This window comes from Bacillus rossius, chromosome 5 (assembly GCF_032445375.1).
Source record: "Bacillus rossius redtenbacheri isolate Brsri chromosome 5, Brsri_v3, whole genome shotgun sequence".
Taxonomy (NCBI): domain Eukaryota; kingdom Metazoa; phylum Arthropoda; class Insecta; order Phasmatodea; family Bacillidae; genus Bacillus; species Bacillus rossius.
The window spans coordinates 24,010,769-24,029,684 of NC_086333.1; the positions used below are offsets into that span (position 1 = coordinate 24,010,769).

General features: G+C 36.0%; 1 protein-coding gene across 1 annotated transcript; it reads left to right on the plus strand.

The window, feature by feature from the left end:
- Positions 1–1,202: 1,202 nt before the first annotated feature.
- On the plus strand, positions 1,203–10,873 carry LOC134531647 (holotricin-1). The gene is made up of 2 exons (XM_063367416.1): positions 1,203–1,374; positions 10,659–10,873. The coding sequence occupies exons 1-2, from the start codon at positions 1,293–1,295 to the stop codon at positions 10,814–10,816; spliced, it is 240 nt and encodes a 79-aa protein (XP_063223486.1). The 5' UTR covers positions 1,203–1,292; the 3' UTR covers positions 10,817–10,873.
- The last annotated feature ends 8,043 nt before the right edge of the window (positions 10,874–18,916 follow it).

Genomic DNA, 18,916 nt, shown 5'->3' on the forward strand with positions numbered 1-18,916 from the left:
AAATAGGCCACAGCCCTATGATATAACAAACTTGTACCATGTCCCGTCGTAAGTTCACGTCACACATTTACAATAATGTATAATAAGAAAGATAAATTACATTATTCGCTACGTTCGTTGTATTCAATACTTGTTACTAGGAGAGCTAGTGTCACGTACTAAACATGTCATTTGCTAGAGTATGTAGCGGTCATATTAGTTAATTATTAGCCACTGGAGTGCAGTAATCTTTTATTATTACTGTGGCAACCGCCGTCTTGAAATTTGGGTACCATCTTTTAAATTCGTAATTATTGACCTAGAAATTCGTAAAAAATTCCAAAATTAATCAAAAAAATCTAAAATTAAAATTATAATTGACAAAATGGATTTCCGTCTTTTGTTTGATTCTCGGTCAGTAAAACCAGAATCATAAAACCAGATTACCAACAAAACCTTTAAAATTGTTACCAAGAAATGCCAGCGGACATTGAAGTAGACTGTAAACTTACTGGTGTGGTGGTGATAATGGTAGCGCTACCAAACACCCATACATGAAAACAATTTATTTTTGTACTTATATACTGAGATATAGCCCATAGTGCACTGAAACAAGTTAAAACTCAAACAGAAATAAAACCCTTTATTTGTAGGAATGACAGAGATGCTTGTAAAGACTAAAGGGTTGTATATTTTTTTTATAATTTTGTATGATATATTTTGTGGGTTTTTTCAACTAAATATGATCCTAAAGCAATTAGCCCGATGATTACAAATTCATCCATTTTAATATAAATAGAATCGAATGACCTAAAAAATAAATGGAACCCAGTACTCCAAGGTATATGACGTGTCTTTTTATTTAAAAAATTGTAATTAAATATTTATCATACATAACTTATATTTTTAATTATTACAATTTACTATATTATTAATAAATAATAACTGTTTTATAAAATATGTATGATTTATGTAAAAGTTATGTGAGAGTGGATCACGTAAAGAATAAACATTTATTCGCTCCATCGGAAACGAAACCATGGCGAGATGGCTGCTGGAGTGGTTGAAACAGTGACCTCACGCGCATCTGGGGACGCGAGTGATGCCGGTCGGACAGGGAACTCCCGGAGCGACGGCTGCCAGCGAGGTCTCGGTGCAGCCGGGGATTAACCGCCGCCGTCGCGCGTCGACGTGACCTCGAGAGAGCCGCGAGGGCTATAAAACCCAGCCCATCGAGAAGGGGGTGGACACTGTACACTGCGCTCAGCACTCAGCACTCAGCACTCTGCACTCTGCTCTCCGGACTCCACGCTATGAAGCTCTCGCTGGCTCTACTGGCAGTGGTCTTGCTGGCTGCTTGCACGGCTTCACCCACGGGACCGCAACAGCCAGAAGGTAGCGTTCTCGCACTGTAACATGTTTAATGTGTACGGTATTTGGTAGATAGGCGATTATGTGAGTGGAACGGAAACTATATGTTGGATCCTAGATGACAGCCTCCAGCAGACGAAAACAAGATGGCGGATGTGACGTCATACTAGCTGGAATCAATCTTGGCATTAGTGGTGGGAGGTCAGTCTGCTGGGCAAGAATCCGTCACCATTTTTATTTTTTCCCTTACCGGGTTCGAACCGTGGGCACCATGATGTTAGTGCGTTTTTAATTAATTAAAATGTTATTAAAATTTGATTATGAAATTTTTTATAAATTTTCAATCTTTTCCAGATTTTCTAGCTAAATAATTATATAATTTAAATATGGCAGAAGTGACATCATAATCCAATGTGCCGGAATGTTTTTCATTCATAATTATTTAAATTTAAAAAAATTTCCCATTTAATTCAGATAAAAATTACGGAATTTTAAGATGGCGGCCTTAAAGAAAATTTCAATGGTTACGTATGAATTCAAAATTGTGATCATGCCATATTAATGGTCAAGGTCATGCATGACCTTAGCGTCTTATAGCGGCTTGTAGATGCGGACTTTAAGCTGCTTTGCGGACTTTTCAAGCACTGGCAATTTTGAGGACTAAAACGGAAAATTTTCTCTCAAAACGGGAATTTCTCCCTCGAAAAATAATTTTTTTTTTTAGATTTTTTGCGGAATATTTCTTTCTAAAAAAACTGGATTTGTTTAAACTAATTTTGCCAATTTTTTGACCAATTTTGATTAATTTTTTGCAATATTTGACAAATTTTGAAGATCAAGGTCAAAGGTCAAGGCCATGAAAGATAGCCAATGTGCCTTTACAACCCAAGATTGCGGACCCAATCCTTAAACCTCACTCCGACTCTGTGTCCTCGTAGGAACCTTTACCTACTACTTATATTGTTTTGAAAGTTCAAGTTTACAAAATGTATTTTAGGATAATTTCATGACCTTAAATATTACCTTCATTTCCTCCATATATCGCCCGTCTACAATGACACGGAAACGACATATCTCACGGAACAGAATTTATACAATAGCACGCAGACAGAGACGGACCCGTACGGATTAAATCAGCGATGCTGAGATCTTCCGTTAACTTTGCTCCGTGTGAACAATATAAGCCAAGTATGTGGCTGCGGTGATATCCCTGTATCTTAATGTGCTAAATTCGTTGCAAATTGTATAGTATTCTATTTTGACATTGCGGACTATTTGTATTATGTATGAAAAATTCTGCCCGGGCTATGGTCTTGAAGCATAATATATATTTTTTAATGAATTTGTATTTCGTGGTTTGGGAAAATCCGTCTCCGTTTACGTGATTCGTTTTCGATTCCGTGCCATTACAGAACGGGCCTACGCTGTACTTTCTTCCGTTACTCTATGATGACGTCATCTCTCAACTTACACTACCGGCTGTGAACAAGTTCACATCAATATTACCAACTGTTTATCTAGTTATGTTTACTAACATCCCCACTGATCTCGATTATCTAATGGCGAGGGTTCATGATCGACTTGATAACATCTATTAATGCAGTCTCAGAACGACGCAAGCATCAATGGCTTGCACGTAACTTGAACCCAGAACATTTACTAATGTAGAAAGGAGGGGGCAGTGTTGACACTCTTACACCTCTGCCACTGCAGTAGCCTTTATTTACCATGACCGTCTTTCGAAATTACGTCTTGTTAAAATGTGTTTTCGACCGCCGACACTATAAAATCAATGTTAATGTTTATACAATCTAATATATGTGTATACTTGTTAAGAAAACGTATTAACAAATGCTTTAAATAAATTAGTGGCTTTGCGAGACGTACCTTGTGCCTGATAGTTTCATTACATGTATCCAAACTGTAAGTTATGTTCTGAAACGATTATTCTTAGTTTAGGTACAGTTTAAAAACTTGGAAATCGTTGTGGTTACAGTATCTGTTTTAGTATTGACTTTGAATACCTTAGTTGATGCAGTTAAAACATTCACGTTAAAACTACTATTTTTATTCTTTATTGATAATTGAAATGGAGGTCATTTGGATACATAGTAATTTAGACCTGTAAACTGGTTAAACCTGCTGTCGTGAAAAATTCAATCTTGATGTATTACGTACTCTGTAACATTATATATATGTGTGTGTGTGTTTGTTGTTACGCTTTGTTTGTGACAATGTGCATTAATTTTTGAACAGCATTTAAAAGACTTTACTAAATTTGAGCTTGTTCTTTCTTGTTATTGGTTAACTTAGCGCCACGAAATAATTTTATCCTAGTTATTATTGTGGAATAATTTTGGTGTGAAATTGAGAAACAAGTTGTGTCCAGTACGCTCGTAACTGATAGATGATAATCAAACTTAATATTTGAGATGCAATATCACGAAACTGTGTTTTCAGTCTAATCAAATGTAACGTTATTTTTTGTAAAAAAATTATATCTTAGTTTTTTTGTAAAAACACACTTAATTTTATACACACTGTAGTGATTTTTTTATTTGAATTGTACGTTCACTATCTGGACGGCCTTTACTTAATATAGTAGTCCTGCACATTATTCGTATTACTCACAAATCTATTGCCTGAAATATAATTAAAAGCATAAATTTTAAGTTACAAGTTCATTGCAATAAGAATATCGTAATAAAAATTAGTTTCACTCGAATAGTGCATTGTTTGCAGTTAAAAATAATAAAACTTTGCAGTAAATAATAAAATATATTATAATTACAAGTGCTTAAAGCTCATAGGGCCTATGCACTAAATTAAAAACCTTTTTATATTTTTTTGTTTGCTTCTAAATAGACTTACTTAGGGGAAGGCGGGGCAAGATGGGGTGGTTAAGGGATTTCGTAATATATTTAATAAATTATTTAGCAGAATATGTTTTATTATGTATACATGTTAACATTGTCTTGTTTTCTTTCAAACACATTGGTCAAAATGCTTATAACTTTTTACATTAACGAAAAAATTTCGTTTTCTCAGAGAGTGGCAAATGCCCCATCTTACCCCGACCCCCGGGGTAAGATGGGGTGGTTGTTGGGGTAAGATGGGGTATGAGTAAAAAGTTTTAAATGTGAAAGGTTTACATGTAATAATTAAAGTTTCAACATAATAATGAGTTATTATACATAATTACATAAAAACATTAGGTATTATCGCTCACAAGAACTTTAAAAGTACCTATTAAGTTTGAAACCTTAAAGCAATAAAGTTTTGAAACAAACCATTGCCATTAAACACACGCTTATAAGAAAGATTTTCATTTTCTTGCTAATAAAGTTTAGATTTTACTAAAGTGAACCATTTAGTTTTGCTTACAATGTTCACAGACAAAACTGACTTCATCATCTTCATCTTCCTCTCCGGCACATGAGCAGTGTGCCCATCTGTAGCAGTGTCTACATGACACCCATCCTTCATTAGACTGAGTATAAAAGTAGCCGCAGTACAAACATTCTGTATCACAATTTCCTTCACTGTCTGAGCTATCCACATCCTTTTCTGATGAAACATTTTTAGATTTTATTTTTCCTGCTCTTCTCTTGGCCTTAATCCCCTTACACTTTTTTGGCAAATTTTTCTTCAGTTTTTTGTCAGATAGTGTTTTCTTCTGTACTGTCTCATTTTGCAGTTTGCCCTTCCCTGAAAGTTTGTCTTCGAGTTCTCTTTTATAAGGAGAACTTGTAATTATCGCTGTTTTGCCTTTTCGACATGCTACCTTCCTAACGTTTCTTTTTCCTACATGAGGAATGGGCAATATTCGATCTGGAGAAGTGGTGAAAACACTCATCTTCCCTGAGTCACTGAGGATGGAGTCGTCTTGGTGGCTCGAAGGCACAAGATGATGTGAACATCCAGGTTCGTTGTTGACTTGAGACGTACCAGGGTCAGCTGTTGTTGCCTCGCTGAGTGCACATTCATTACTGACAGTAGGATAGGTGTGGTCAGTAGGGTTTGATGCATGAAAAGCTGAGTCAGGAAAAATATCTGAATCAAAAGGATAAATTCCTGTCGCCTTGAAGCTGTTTATGGCATTGCTCATTGTTGCAGCTCTAATGAAGGCTTTTCCTTGAATCTCAGCAATCTGAAACATAGTGACCGCCTTTCCTGGGTGCGATCTTAACCAGTTTGTTGTCTCTTGGTCATAATATGTGCTAAGAGGTTTCATAACTCCAACATCAAGGGGTTGTAGTCTGTGGGTGCAGTGAGGTGGAAAACACATTATAACCACCCCACATTCTCTGGCTTTATCGAGAATGTTTAAGTTTTGAACATGAGTTGAATGCCCATCCAGCAGGAGGAGAACTGGACGTTCCTTTGATGCACCTGAAAACTGCACAAAACTCTCAAACCAACTTTCAAAAATATCTTTCTGCATCCAGCCAGAAATGTGGCACTGCGCCCACATTCCAGGAGAGCAACCGTTTAGCAGTTCGGACTTCATCCTTTGCCTTGGGTACACCAGCATGGGTGGCATAAATGTGCCGGCAGCATTCATGCATAATTCAACAGAAACTGTTTTCCCTCTGTCAGCTGAAGTCAATGCTCCAACCTGCGTTTTTCCTCTAGTAGCAATAATTTTAGATGTCGATTTGGGAACAGCTGAAATTCCAGTCTCGTCACAATTGTAAATTCGGTCTGGTGTAAAGCTGTAGCTGTCATAAAGTTCTCCCAGCAACTTATAAAACTGCGAAATATTTTCTTTGTTGAATGCTGTAGCACGAGCTATCGATGTAGGCTCGGGCTTCCGAATCGACAGATCAGGATTCCTTCTCAAAAAACCGGCCAGCCAATCTGCACCTGCTTCCTGCTTTTCTTTATTAAAATTATGTTTCTTATTATTTTTTTCAGCTAGCTGAAAAGCCAATTTTTTCAAATCATTTGTTCTGAGACCAAATAGCCGACTTTCCATGTGCTTTACATAAGCTGCCAGCTCCTTTTCTTCGTCCATGGTAAATACGGTGGTCATGGGACCTAACTTTTCTCTCACGCTTTCCACATCTGTCATCTCATTCTGCTCATTTTCTGTTCGATGTTTTCGTACCTTACGTTCCAGTGTGGTTTGTGGAACATCGAATATTGAAGCAGCCTTGTAGTAACCCATTCTTCCGCTCAGAACTTCATTCACTGCTTTCATCATAGAATCATCTGACCAAGCTCCTCTGTTACTGGTCCGTTTATAACAGCGAACCATTTCTGGAAAATAAAAATAAATACATTCAATTCACTGGAAAAATCCGAGTTTATAAACAGAACTATGAACATTTAAAGAGATACATATCTTATTAATCTACTTTTGAATTTTGGATGATTTACATGTAATAATTAAATTTAAAACACAATAATCAGTTACGATATGTAATTACATAAATTGTCGGAAGACTAAAAACATAAAAAAAATGCTTGCATGGATTTTAAAATTATAAATTTAGAAACCAATGAACAATTAAAATTTCAAATATACCTAAACATTATAAAAGAACAACAGTTTGTAATAAAAACCCTCATTTTCATATTAATAAAGTTTCATTTACAAGAGTGATCCATTTAGTGTCACGCGCAATGTTCACAAACAAAATTTACCTTCAGGATTAATTTTTTATTTATGTAGGTCAATACTGGGGTAAGACGGGGTACCTCCCCATCTTACCCCGGGCATTCGTCCCCGTCTTGCCCCAAACCACGCCTTATAGGTTATACCGACTTAGATTAGTACCAACGAACGATAAAATTATAGTAAATACTGCATTTAAATCCATAAAAGGAGCACTATTGATGGTATGATAAATTTTATTTAGATATATTAAAGCAACTTACCGTTGGATGATAGTAAAATGCTGAAAATTACATCAACGTCGGCGAATAATGCAAACTTGTATGTGTGTCATGAACAACTGAAGAGAAAATGGCTCCAACGCTGGTATTGCTCTCTACGATTACTTTGATTTAGTTCCAACTGTCACCGCTAGATTGCAACAGCTGGCAGGTTTGGAAGTGCCACTACCCCGTCTTACCCCATATCCCCATCTTGCCCCGCCTTCCCCTATATTCTTTTTCTAAGGTTATGTAAAAACTAGAAATAACTGTTTAAAAATGCATATTTATTAGACTGAAGTGGGAAAAATTCATGTTACAAAGGTATGGAGTACAATGAGATAGATCTGGCATACTCAAAACGATATAGACAATTGTATTATTATTATACATGAATCATAAAAACTGAAAAAAAAAATTTTGGTTTTCTCTTTATGCAGACCTATCAAACAAAATTAAAAAGTTTCCTTATTAATGCTTGCTAAGAATGTTTGTAAATGATTGGCATGTACTCGTTTAGGCACTTGAGGATGAAACTTATGTATACAACAGAAATGCAATGATACGCGAATTACACAACGGAAATTAAACAAGTTGACAGTTCAATGCTATATCCACGAGCTAAAAACCTTCGTCCTGGTTTTTTGACAACATTAACCCTTAATAAACGTACTGGCGTGCAAAAAAAAAAAGATTTATGATATTAATATCATCCTGGAATACACTCTGCAATTTTGATTAGTTAACTCAAGACATAATCGACTCTTCAAAAACATCTACAATTTACTAGCTAAGAAAATTGTATCTTTTCAAAAATGGCGTCCAAGATATTTAACATTATATTGATCTTTTAAAACATTTTTAACGCGGCAATGACTTTTATCTGTTTTTAAAAACCAAACATTTAGCGAGGCTTTCAGTACTTGCCTGTTATGTGTAAGTACCTAAACTCAGTAACAAGCAAATTAATGTATTATTATGTTGAAAATAAAATTATAATATGCTTATCTTGCGTAATCGCGTTTCTTTCATAGTTTATAAACCTGGCCTTGGCCTTATAAAACACATATATCATGGAGTCGCGCTTTCCAAAGCCAGGCGTGATAAATATTTGCTAAACTACTATGACTAAGTCGTAAATGTCGATTCCCAACATCACGAGAAGATTGCCGCACGAAAGAGCACAAAACATAAGGAAAACTGAAAACATTATTAAAAACTGCGATGATAACAGCGAAAAACAATTGAAAAATCCCTGCCTTTGGACCTGATATTCATAATCTAGTTAAAAAAAAAATTTATTACTTTAAAGTTTCCGCACTTGATAGATGAATATAACAAAATATAGAACGTCGCATGTCATAATTAAAAAGCCCAGAGTCAATTACCTAAAATTAAAAATTAAGGCGCAGGCACCTCCAAGACAACCAAAGAGGTAAAGCAAAGAAAATACTAAGTCCTAAGCAAGATGTGAAATTTACTGAATTTCCCCACAAAAGTAACAGGGGCGCGTATATGGCTTTGTACAGACGAAGTTCATGTAAAATGAATGGCGTACCACTCTTAGTGTAACAACGCTAAAATAACATGCATAATATAAAAATGTTTAAATTACATAAGAAGAGCCAGTAAAATTGGCTATCATCTGGCACATAAAGTGACAGTTTGCTTGTCTCAAAACAATCAGCACAAATTACGAATGCCATGTGTGGACACCTCTGTTGAACACATCCAAAAAAGTAGTGAAAAAGGTACGTATAATCTGTGACCTCTTTACATTGCGTTTTCTCGCACACTTATGATGCTAAAGGTCATACAAATCCCCCAATATCCGTATGCAATGTTTTAAGCAAAATATTGTGGTAAAGATAATGTTTATTTTACTAACACTGCATTTTAAATGTCCAATAAACAGTCTTACTTGCAGACTAGGGAAAAAATAATTGGTTCAAGCTACAGTTTGTTCGTTGCAACTGCCACACGCAACCGAGAGATATGTGACGCACATGCAGAACGAATAATCACAGCAATCTAAAAAGTGCACTACCCACTATGTTTGTAACAAAACTTCAGTTCAAAAATACTTAACCCAGTAATCAAGCGCATAAACCTAATTGCATTCACTAAATTAAATAGAAATATCTTTATCAAAAAGTTCCTTCCTTGTGTTAATGTAACACTTCACATTCAAAATGCACGGTAATGACCAATGACTTATCGAATCAGGCTTATAGCGCCAACCCAAGAAATTGGTTCCTTAAATTACCGGCCATATTCATAGCCGGTGTTTTTGCGCTGACATCTTTCTTGATAATACGATGACTGCTGCCGTGGGAGGTGTCCTACCAGGACGTTCGACGTAGTTAGAGAGCTGAGACGGTCGCGAGGAGGCCTTGCTAGGTGCGACCAGAGCGGCAGCCTGCCAGGCGCGATGGTGGCGCCACACAGCGCCCTGGGAACCACTCAGGGAGGCGCGATGATTCCGGTACACGGGCGAATTAACTACAAAAACTGCAATAACAACAATCAAACCTTAAGGGAGCGATACAATAATGATGGCAACCAACAGGTTCAAAGGACAATAGTGTAAAATAAGGACCAAAATTTAAACAAATTAATTAAATAAAAGATAAAAGAGAATGTTGATTCACACTATTTCTATTCTTTAATATTTAATAAGTATTAGGATTCGTGAACATTAAGTTCCTAATATACGCTTAAAATTTTTATATTTTATTTAAACTATAGGAAATAGGCCTGCTTGTTATGTAAAATTATTCCATTACACAGAGCTATGTATTTAATAATGTTTTCGCAATAATATTTCTAAATCAATTTAAATCATTTATGTTTGCTTCAAGCACAATTTGTATAATACAGTAGTAGGTTATTAAAAAATTCAAAAATATTATTTACAGGAATGTAATTTGAACCAGGTAGGCTAATTATATACCTACCTTACGTTTAATCAACCGCAATTCACATCACAGCTCTGAGGTTTGAGAGGAGTCTTTGTATTCGCAACATTCTAATGCAAGTTTTTTTTTTTTTTTTACGTATTTGAAATCATTTCTCAACAATTACTACGACTATTAATTTTCACCAAATACCATCCAGAGAAGTTTCACTATCATAAAGTTTCATTTGGCACACCAACTATTTTGATATGTACCCTAATATATATATGAAAGTGACTATAAATTTGTTTATGCTGCTACACATATATGCGCCATCTTTGGTCACATTTTCGCTCATAGAGTTCAGTTCTATATTTTATATGAATTCCTCTTACCAGATGCCATACTATACCGAGAGCTAAGATTTTTAAACACCAGAAAACCAATAACTGATAATACGTGCACACGATATTTTAAATGGTAAATGCTTGTAAATGAAACGCTAATGGCAGGAGGGTGTTGTGTGCGCAGCCGGAGTGCGACTGCGGCGCGCGACCTGCGACCTGCTGAGCATAAGCACGCCCATCGGCTCGCTGAACCACGCGGCCTGCGCCGCGCACTGCCTCGCCATGCGCCGCGGCTACCGAGGCGGCCGCTGCCGGGACGGCGTGTGCCACTGCCGGTCCTAGACCAGCCGGCGTGCTCTGCTGTACCGCCTGAGACAGTAAACTGCAGCTGCATAACTATCCTGTGTTTGTGTTTCAAATAAACCTTACCTATTTCCGACAACCATAGCAAGTTATACATTTTTCTCTTGTTCTTAAAAAATATCAGTTGTCATTGCTCTAATTAAAGCTATACGAAGACAACTGCAAAGCGTAAAGTGTTTCTAGTGAAGTTGATTCATGTAGGTCGAGAGATAAAATGGTCGTAAGGTAAGCCTTGCTCAGGTGTGACCAGCACTGTAGTTTGCCAGGCCCAGAGTCACCCAGAGTCTCTCGCCACCAGGCAGACACCAGCGCGACGGTGCGCCGCACAGCGCCCAGAGAACAAATTAAAGAGGTCAGATAATTCCGGTACAGAGGGGAATTAACTAACAAACGCTACTATTAAGAAAATCGTAACTTGAATAAGCAGTAGCATAAAAATGGAGAGAAAAATATTTAAAGTACAATAGTGAAAGATAATAAAGAAAATTTTTTTATTTCATTTAAAAAAGAAAATATTAAGATAAAGTCATGCCTATATATTTATATTAAAAAAGATTTTAAAAATTTAAGTACATCCCTAAAATTTATTAATAAAATTTCTACAGAGTATTAATGTAGGGAAGAACCTGGGAAAAGTTACAAAATCTTCACAACCAAGACTCACCAGAAGCAAAGAAGAAAAAAGGCACACAGCAGAAAAAAGATGCAATATAAAACGAGTGTATAAACAGGAGCATATAAACAAATAAGCTATCTCAACATTAAGTAAACCATTCCCACCTTTCTGTTAAGTGGATATAAAATATATACTCTCCTAGGTGTTAGGCCTAACTTAGACACAACTATGGCTCAATCAAATTGTAGATCAGTAATATTTTTAGGTGGCTGATGTGGGATTTGCGCATCAACATATCTTTCTCTGCTCTTTGTAGAAGTGCATTAACTTCCCCTAATCATTTTTAAATGCAAAAATGTTCTTAATACTAAAATTTTTCTATTTTATATAGAACCTTAAAACTAAGCAGAAATATTTTCAAAGGACTTATTCGCTCACAGAGAACAAGTCATCCAATCGCCTTTTATTGAAATGCTTGGAAACCATACTTTAATTTTCTAGAGATTCTGTATTGCTTCTTCCTATTTTTTTTAATTCATATACAACTACTCTCAAGTAAATCTCAATCAATTCCCCAAGCGATTAGGAGATGATGCAGCATTAAACGCTTCAGAAACCGCATTACGGCATGAAATTTATGGCCACATTTTGTGTCATTTTGAACCCCAATTAAGTAACGATAAATTTTTTCATTAACCCATCAATGGTCATTTTGATGGTATTATTAACACAGTCTTTATATTATTACAAACACATTCTACTTAATTAGGTGCCAGTTAATAAGAGCAAGTGTTAATGTGTTGCATCCCCATTTGAAACACATGTCTCTAAAAAGATAACTATTAAAATACAAAACTTTATCGAAAACTATGGCTTCGCGGTCTCCAGAATCATGCAAAAATGTTCGTGATAAGGCTTCTGGAACTCTTCTTGCCTTGAAATATATCGAGAGGATTAAACAATTAAATTTACTTACTCCATCCACAATTATAAGTAGACATATATTTCTATTGCACACCTGTGGTAAAAATCCAAACACATCTATAACTGCACAAAAATGATTTTGAGCCTGCTTAGTTATTGCCATTCCACACAGGATTTTAAATACTCTTATCTTATTTTTAATGTCTTCCTAATACATGGTGGAACATTAATTTCTGAAGGTTTAATCAGATCTACCATGTTCTCCAAAGATGCTGTCGTAGTACTATTTCAAGAGCATAGGACATATTGTTCCTGGTACAAATCACCCTTATCTTTACCTCGCAGAACATAATATATATTTCAATTATTAATTCAAAAGTATTATTTTTTCCTTGTTGCACTTCGTGTATGAGCAACAGAACACTTTTTTCCACTTCCATGCATTTTTTAATTTTATTGAATAATTCAGGCTGTAGGCATAGCAATCCACAATTTCCACCTTCATTCACTACTCCGTTAGCTTCTCCCATATATACTTCTTTAAACATCCTTTTAGAGTATCAGATACAAATTTATCCATTCGCTAAACATGAATAATCTTTAATTTATAAGGGGCTAACCTCATCACCCACCTACCAATTTCTCCTAATTGTCAGGGATAAGAGACTAACCAAGTTAGTGCTTGATTATCAGTGTATAAGTCAAATAATGCATGCTTCAATTTGTTTTCGAAACATTCCGTGGCTTTAATGCATGTGAGGAAATCATTTTTGTAAGTACTTTCATTTTGCTCCTGTCTATTGAGAGTTCACTTCCCGCATACATGATGGGTTGTATTCCCCTTCCCAATTCCTGTAAGAGCACCACTCCCAGGAACACATTTGATATATTAACTTGCATAACAAAGCATCACAGTAAATCTGCAACAGTTTAGACGAGAGGGTTTACAATGAATTTTAGCTTTTGAAAAAGTCCTCTTATTGCTTCCTCAACGAATATTCACCTCTTTTTTAAAGTAATTCAGTGTGCGCACCTATTGTAGCATAATTTTCAATAAACCAACTGAAATAACTGTTATTTACTAAAAACCATATTATTTTTTTTATATTTCTGGGTCGAGTAAAGTTGAAAATGGTTCAAACTGTATTCTAATAAATTACCAGTTATATTTTGCCTGTGAAATGTCCTAATTTTTTTTCTTGTGTGCACAACAAAACCTTCTCTGGTCAATAATTAATCCTGCAGCACAAAGCTTTTTTGAAGACATTTTCTATATGTTCAAGATGTTCCTCAAAAGACTTGGACTACATTCATATGTCATCAAAGAAACAAATGACACATTTAAAATGAAAATCAGTTTGATATGACTTAAAATTCCGGACAAACACAGCAAGCTGAAATCAACACAAAAATGGACACATTTCTACTTGTAGTGCCCCCAAGGAGTCACTCTAACAGTGTACTTTTTAATATATGCGTCCAAGACACACCGGTGAAAGGCCACATTAAGATCTAATATATTAAAACACTGGGATTCTTAAAAAATTTTGCATAATCATCTCAATCTTTGGTAATGGTAGGGCATACAATTTAATGTGTTGATTAAACATTCTATAACCCAGATCCAATCTATGCTTTCCTGGGATTTTCATACATACTAGTAATGCAGGAGAGGTTGTAGCAGAATTCTATACCTCTATGATGTCTTGTTTTTAGGTCGTCAATGATATGCCAAAATATTTTATTGTTTAAGGGGTTCACATTGATAGGCAAAACACTGAATTGGATGATTTTCCACAACTTCAATTTTATAATGTATCATCCTGTACGTAACCCACATTCGACATGAAGCATCATCAAACCAAGAACTAATATACAAGATATCCTCCCTTTGGTTAGGTGAAAAGTGACCCTCTAAACCCTCCAAACCTCCGCAGTGTACTTTTTCTTTACCTTTCGGTTTTCCGCAAATCGATTTTACTTTTTTATTCAAGTGCAAATACAATTTGACCATTATTGCTTTACACAATCACACGCGAGTACCTAAAAAATTCAAAGTAAAATCATTTAAACATTATGTTTGTGATCATGCAGAATTATCTAGTCCATGAATAATTTCCAATTTTAATATATATTCTAAAACCAGTATTTGTGCTAAATCAACTATTGAGGTCCAACCATTGCTGCACTAAATCACTTAAGAAACTTTCATGAACTTTTACTTGCTCCAGTGTTCACCAAGATATCTAATAATATACAAGTTATGCTGTTTGACCCCTACACAAAAAGTACCTATTATTTTATTTCCACTAAGCAATGTTTGTTATTTAAATGCAACTGATATCTGCCAGACAAGTGACACTTTTTGCCATAGAAAACACACAAGATACTTTCATTATTTTTTTAATTTTTCTTCTTCGCTTCACATGGACAGTTTACCACAATGTAATAATACATTCAACATGTATTAAAGTCTTGCTGCTTTCCCAATTACCTTTTGGACACAGTTTTCAACCATTTATCAAACGCATCGTCTGTTCCATATGCTGCTTACTCTTCCTTACAAATATTTTTTCCTCCAAAACCATTCAGAATCAGTTCTAGTCCTTTTAATTAATTTTGCTTAATTAGAACTAGTATATCCTTTGGTCCATATTCTTATTCACACTGAGAATCAGCAAGAAAAATATTGTCCAACTGATTTGCCTACTCGTTAACATCATTCAAATTTTCTGGCTTATAAATAAATCTATATCCCTGCCTAACCTCATAATGCAAGTTTCCCAATAACAAATTAATCCAATTATGTTTTTCTCCTCTAAACTTAATGTGAAACAATTATTTCCAAAAAGCATCATGCACAAAAAACAAAACATTTTTACAATTTTTTAAAGCTAAATATTTTATCAATTTTCAAAGACTCCTTGTTTCTACAACAATATAAATATCTGCACTAATCCCATTTCATTACGTCCAGGTTAATTTTCTTATTAATACTTGCAGAAACCATTCGTGAACATTGACATTTTCGTTACGGGCACTATTTTGTAAAATCCGTAATTTTTATGTCATTAAATCAGGAATAATTTGAAAAAAATTATGAAAATCAATTAATTAAATTTTTATATAAAAACCTACACCGTTTTGAATATTTTCTACTATATTAAAAATCCCTAAGTAATTTACGATTTTAATGAGGAAAATATAAAAATTTATAATATAAATTAATTAATAGTAATTAATCAAAAAATCATAATGGAGACCGGTTAGAATCCGACGAAGTCAGATGATTAAAAATACTGGCAGATCCTTCTTCCATGGAAGCCACCGGCAGACTGAACTCCCACCACTAATGCCAAGGTAAAATGCTAGTATGTCCTCACATCCGCCATCTTGTTTTCGTTTTCTGGAGGCCACCATCTTGTTTTCGTCTTCTGGATGCCACCATAATGTTATTCGTCTGCTCTAGGCCACCATCTTGTTTTCGTCTGCTAGAGTGCACTGCCGCCATATTAGTTTAATTTTTACCCTCTTGAGTGCAGTAATGCATACTGTGATGCCTGCCATAATGACATTTGGGCGTCATCTTGGATAGTCGTAATTATTTAGCTATAAACGGAAACGATTTCAAAATGTATAAAAAAATCCTTATTAATATATTGATTGATCCGATCGATTCTTGTCCTTGATTCGATACGTGACAGATACAAAATTTTAATTTTATGGAAAAAAATATAATAATTAAATAAATTTGGTAGAAGGACGTTCAAGAAAATTAAATTCATTTTCTACCAGTCTACAGTAATCCAATTACGGCATATTGACTGTCATATATAAATTATGAAATAATTCAGCAAGAAATTCAGGAAATATTTCAAAATTATTTGAAAGTAGTATAGGAATGGGGCGCCGAGGACTGGGTTCTGGGTGTGGTGCCGGTGCCGGTGCCGGTGTCCGCCATCTTGGATTTGTGACGTCACGGCGGCAAAAATTCCTCAAAATTCCTCAAAAATGACTCAAAATGACTCAAAAATTCCCGTTTTAAGAAAAAATTTCCCGTTTTCGAGGGAAAAATTCCCATTTCGAGGGAAAATTTCCCGTTTTATTCCTCAAAAATCCCAACGGCTAGAAATGTCCTGATAGAGGCTTAAGCATCCTTAACTCAAGCCTCAGTTAAGCCTCTATCAGGATGTGACCTTGACCTTTGACCTTGACCCCGACGGCCATCTTGGATCCACCATCTTGGATGACATCATTTCGTTTTCTCGAACATTCCGGCATTGTGTTATCCGCCATTTTGAATTATGACGTCACCGTTGCAATTTCCGTTACGGCCGCCATCTTTAACTTTTTTATTCATTATCCGATTTTAACGAAATTTTTTTTTAAAATTATAAAAAAATTTAAATAATAAAATTTTAATAAATTTTTTTTAAAAATCATACATAAACGACACGGAGTTTGGAGTCCTCGGTTCGAACCCGGTGAGGGCAAAGAAAAATTAAAAATGGCGACCGATCCTTCCCCTACGGTGGACGCAGGCATACTGACTCCCTCCACTTTTTTTTTCAAAGCATAAATATATCGTCAGGTAGTATGACGTCATGTCCGCCATCTTGTCCTCGTCTGCTGGAAGCCATCATCAGTGTATCGTCGGCGAGAGTGCGCTGACGCCATGTTAGTTTAATTCTTATCCGCTAGAGTGCAGTAATCATTTATTATTGCAGTGACACCCGACATCTTGTCATTTGGCTGCCATCTTGAAAATCCATAATTATTTAGCTAGAAATTCGGGAAAAATTCCAAAATGCATTAAATAAATTTGTAATCTATATACTGATCGATTAGGTCGACTAAGGTCCTTGGTACGATCTAGGAAGATGCAAAAAAAATAAATATAACATCAATTTAACATAATAGTAACAGGTTCGAGGAATTAAACACCACAAGTTCTTTTACAAACATAATATTTATTACATAATGTCTATTCTACTACAGGATCATTTGCGAAAGCCAGCAATCTTATAATCATTTAGTTCCGCAGCGGTGTGAAATGACTAATTCTTAGCTCCAATCGGTTTATACTAGACAGAGTCCAGCCAGAACCTTTACAGACATAGTCCACCTCTTCTTGACAGAGTTTCTGGATACCGTTTTTAACAGTTTGCTTCACATCGTTAGAACTGTAAATTACTGCAGCCGATGTCTTGAATGCACACTTCTTCACTTTGTCATCGAACGGATATGGCTTTCCATATATACAGTCCAACCACAAGTTATATTTCAAAGGTCCGTTTGTTGCTACATCATCAGTAAGCTGATTGATTATCTTCTGTCTGATATCGTCAAGAAAATTACAAATGTCTTTCGACTCACCTAACGTATTTAAATAATAGTAGTCCTTCAATGTTCCACGAAATGCAGACTGCGCCAAGTAGAAACCATTATCGTTCACTTGTAATGCGCCGAACACAGTCTTAGGTTTATTTTCCTGTTCAGACGTCATACCAATCGGTTGCTGCACATCGGTTTTCTTGCTTGTACGCTCACGAGCCTTCAACCTAAACCGAGGAGTCGAAATATCTGCAGGTAGTTCAGCAGTAGGCACACGGACTTCACCTTTACAGTTTTTCGCATGTCGACGCAAATTATCAATTCTAGTAAACCATTCATGACACTCATCACATCGAAACTTCATGCGAGATGGATTCTTCGTGCATTTGCTCCGCTCATGTCTTCGTGCATCATGGGAAAATGCGAACGACGTATCACAGTAGCTGCAAGGATACCGTGGTGATGAAGACGATCCTTTCAGACCCGATCCAGATACAGACGTTGCAACAGTAGTACCATTTCCAGGCATCCTCTTATGCACATCGATGCATCGTTGTTGCGACGAAACCTTTACTTTCTGCCGCACAGCAGGACCTTTGCATGCCTTCATGTGCGTTTTCATATTATCTTTTCTGGCAAACTGCTTATGACATTTCTCACAAACAAACATTTTACGATATAGGTTCTTGGCACATTCGCTCCTCTCGTGTCGTCGAGCATTGCTGCTGTTTGAGAAAATCTTGTCACAGTAACAACACCGATGTTCGTTAGTTGTTGTCGATTCGGCATCCATTGAAGCCTCCATCGAGGGCGAAACGAAGTTCGTCGAGTTTTCCTGCACAGCCAGCACTACCGGCATTAAAGTCTCTTCTGCTGGTGGTATCGCGTCTGATGAAGTCTCCTCCAGTGTTGTCGCCGTGGTTGTCAACGGAATCTGCTCCTTCTCCGTCGTAGATGTCGTCAAGGTTCCCGTAGTCGACGGTACAACCTCCATCGAGTTCGACGTTAAAGACGGTAAAGACGCCATCGAGGTCTCAAGAACAGATAATTGACACGACTTATGCACCAGAAGAAACAAACTAGACGATCCTTACACCGCCGACGTCAGTAACAAACTGAGCGATCTACTGTCTAGGACTCGCTTATATACATGCACCGTATGGAATAATACGCTAGTCAAATCAAGAACCATGTACAATAATACT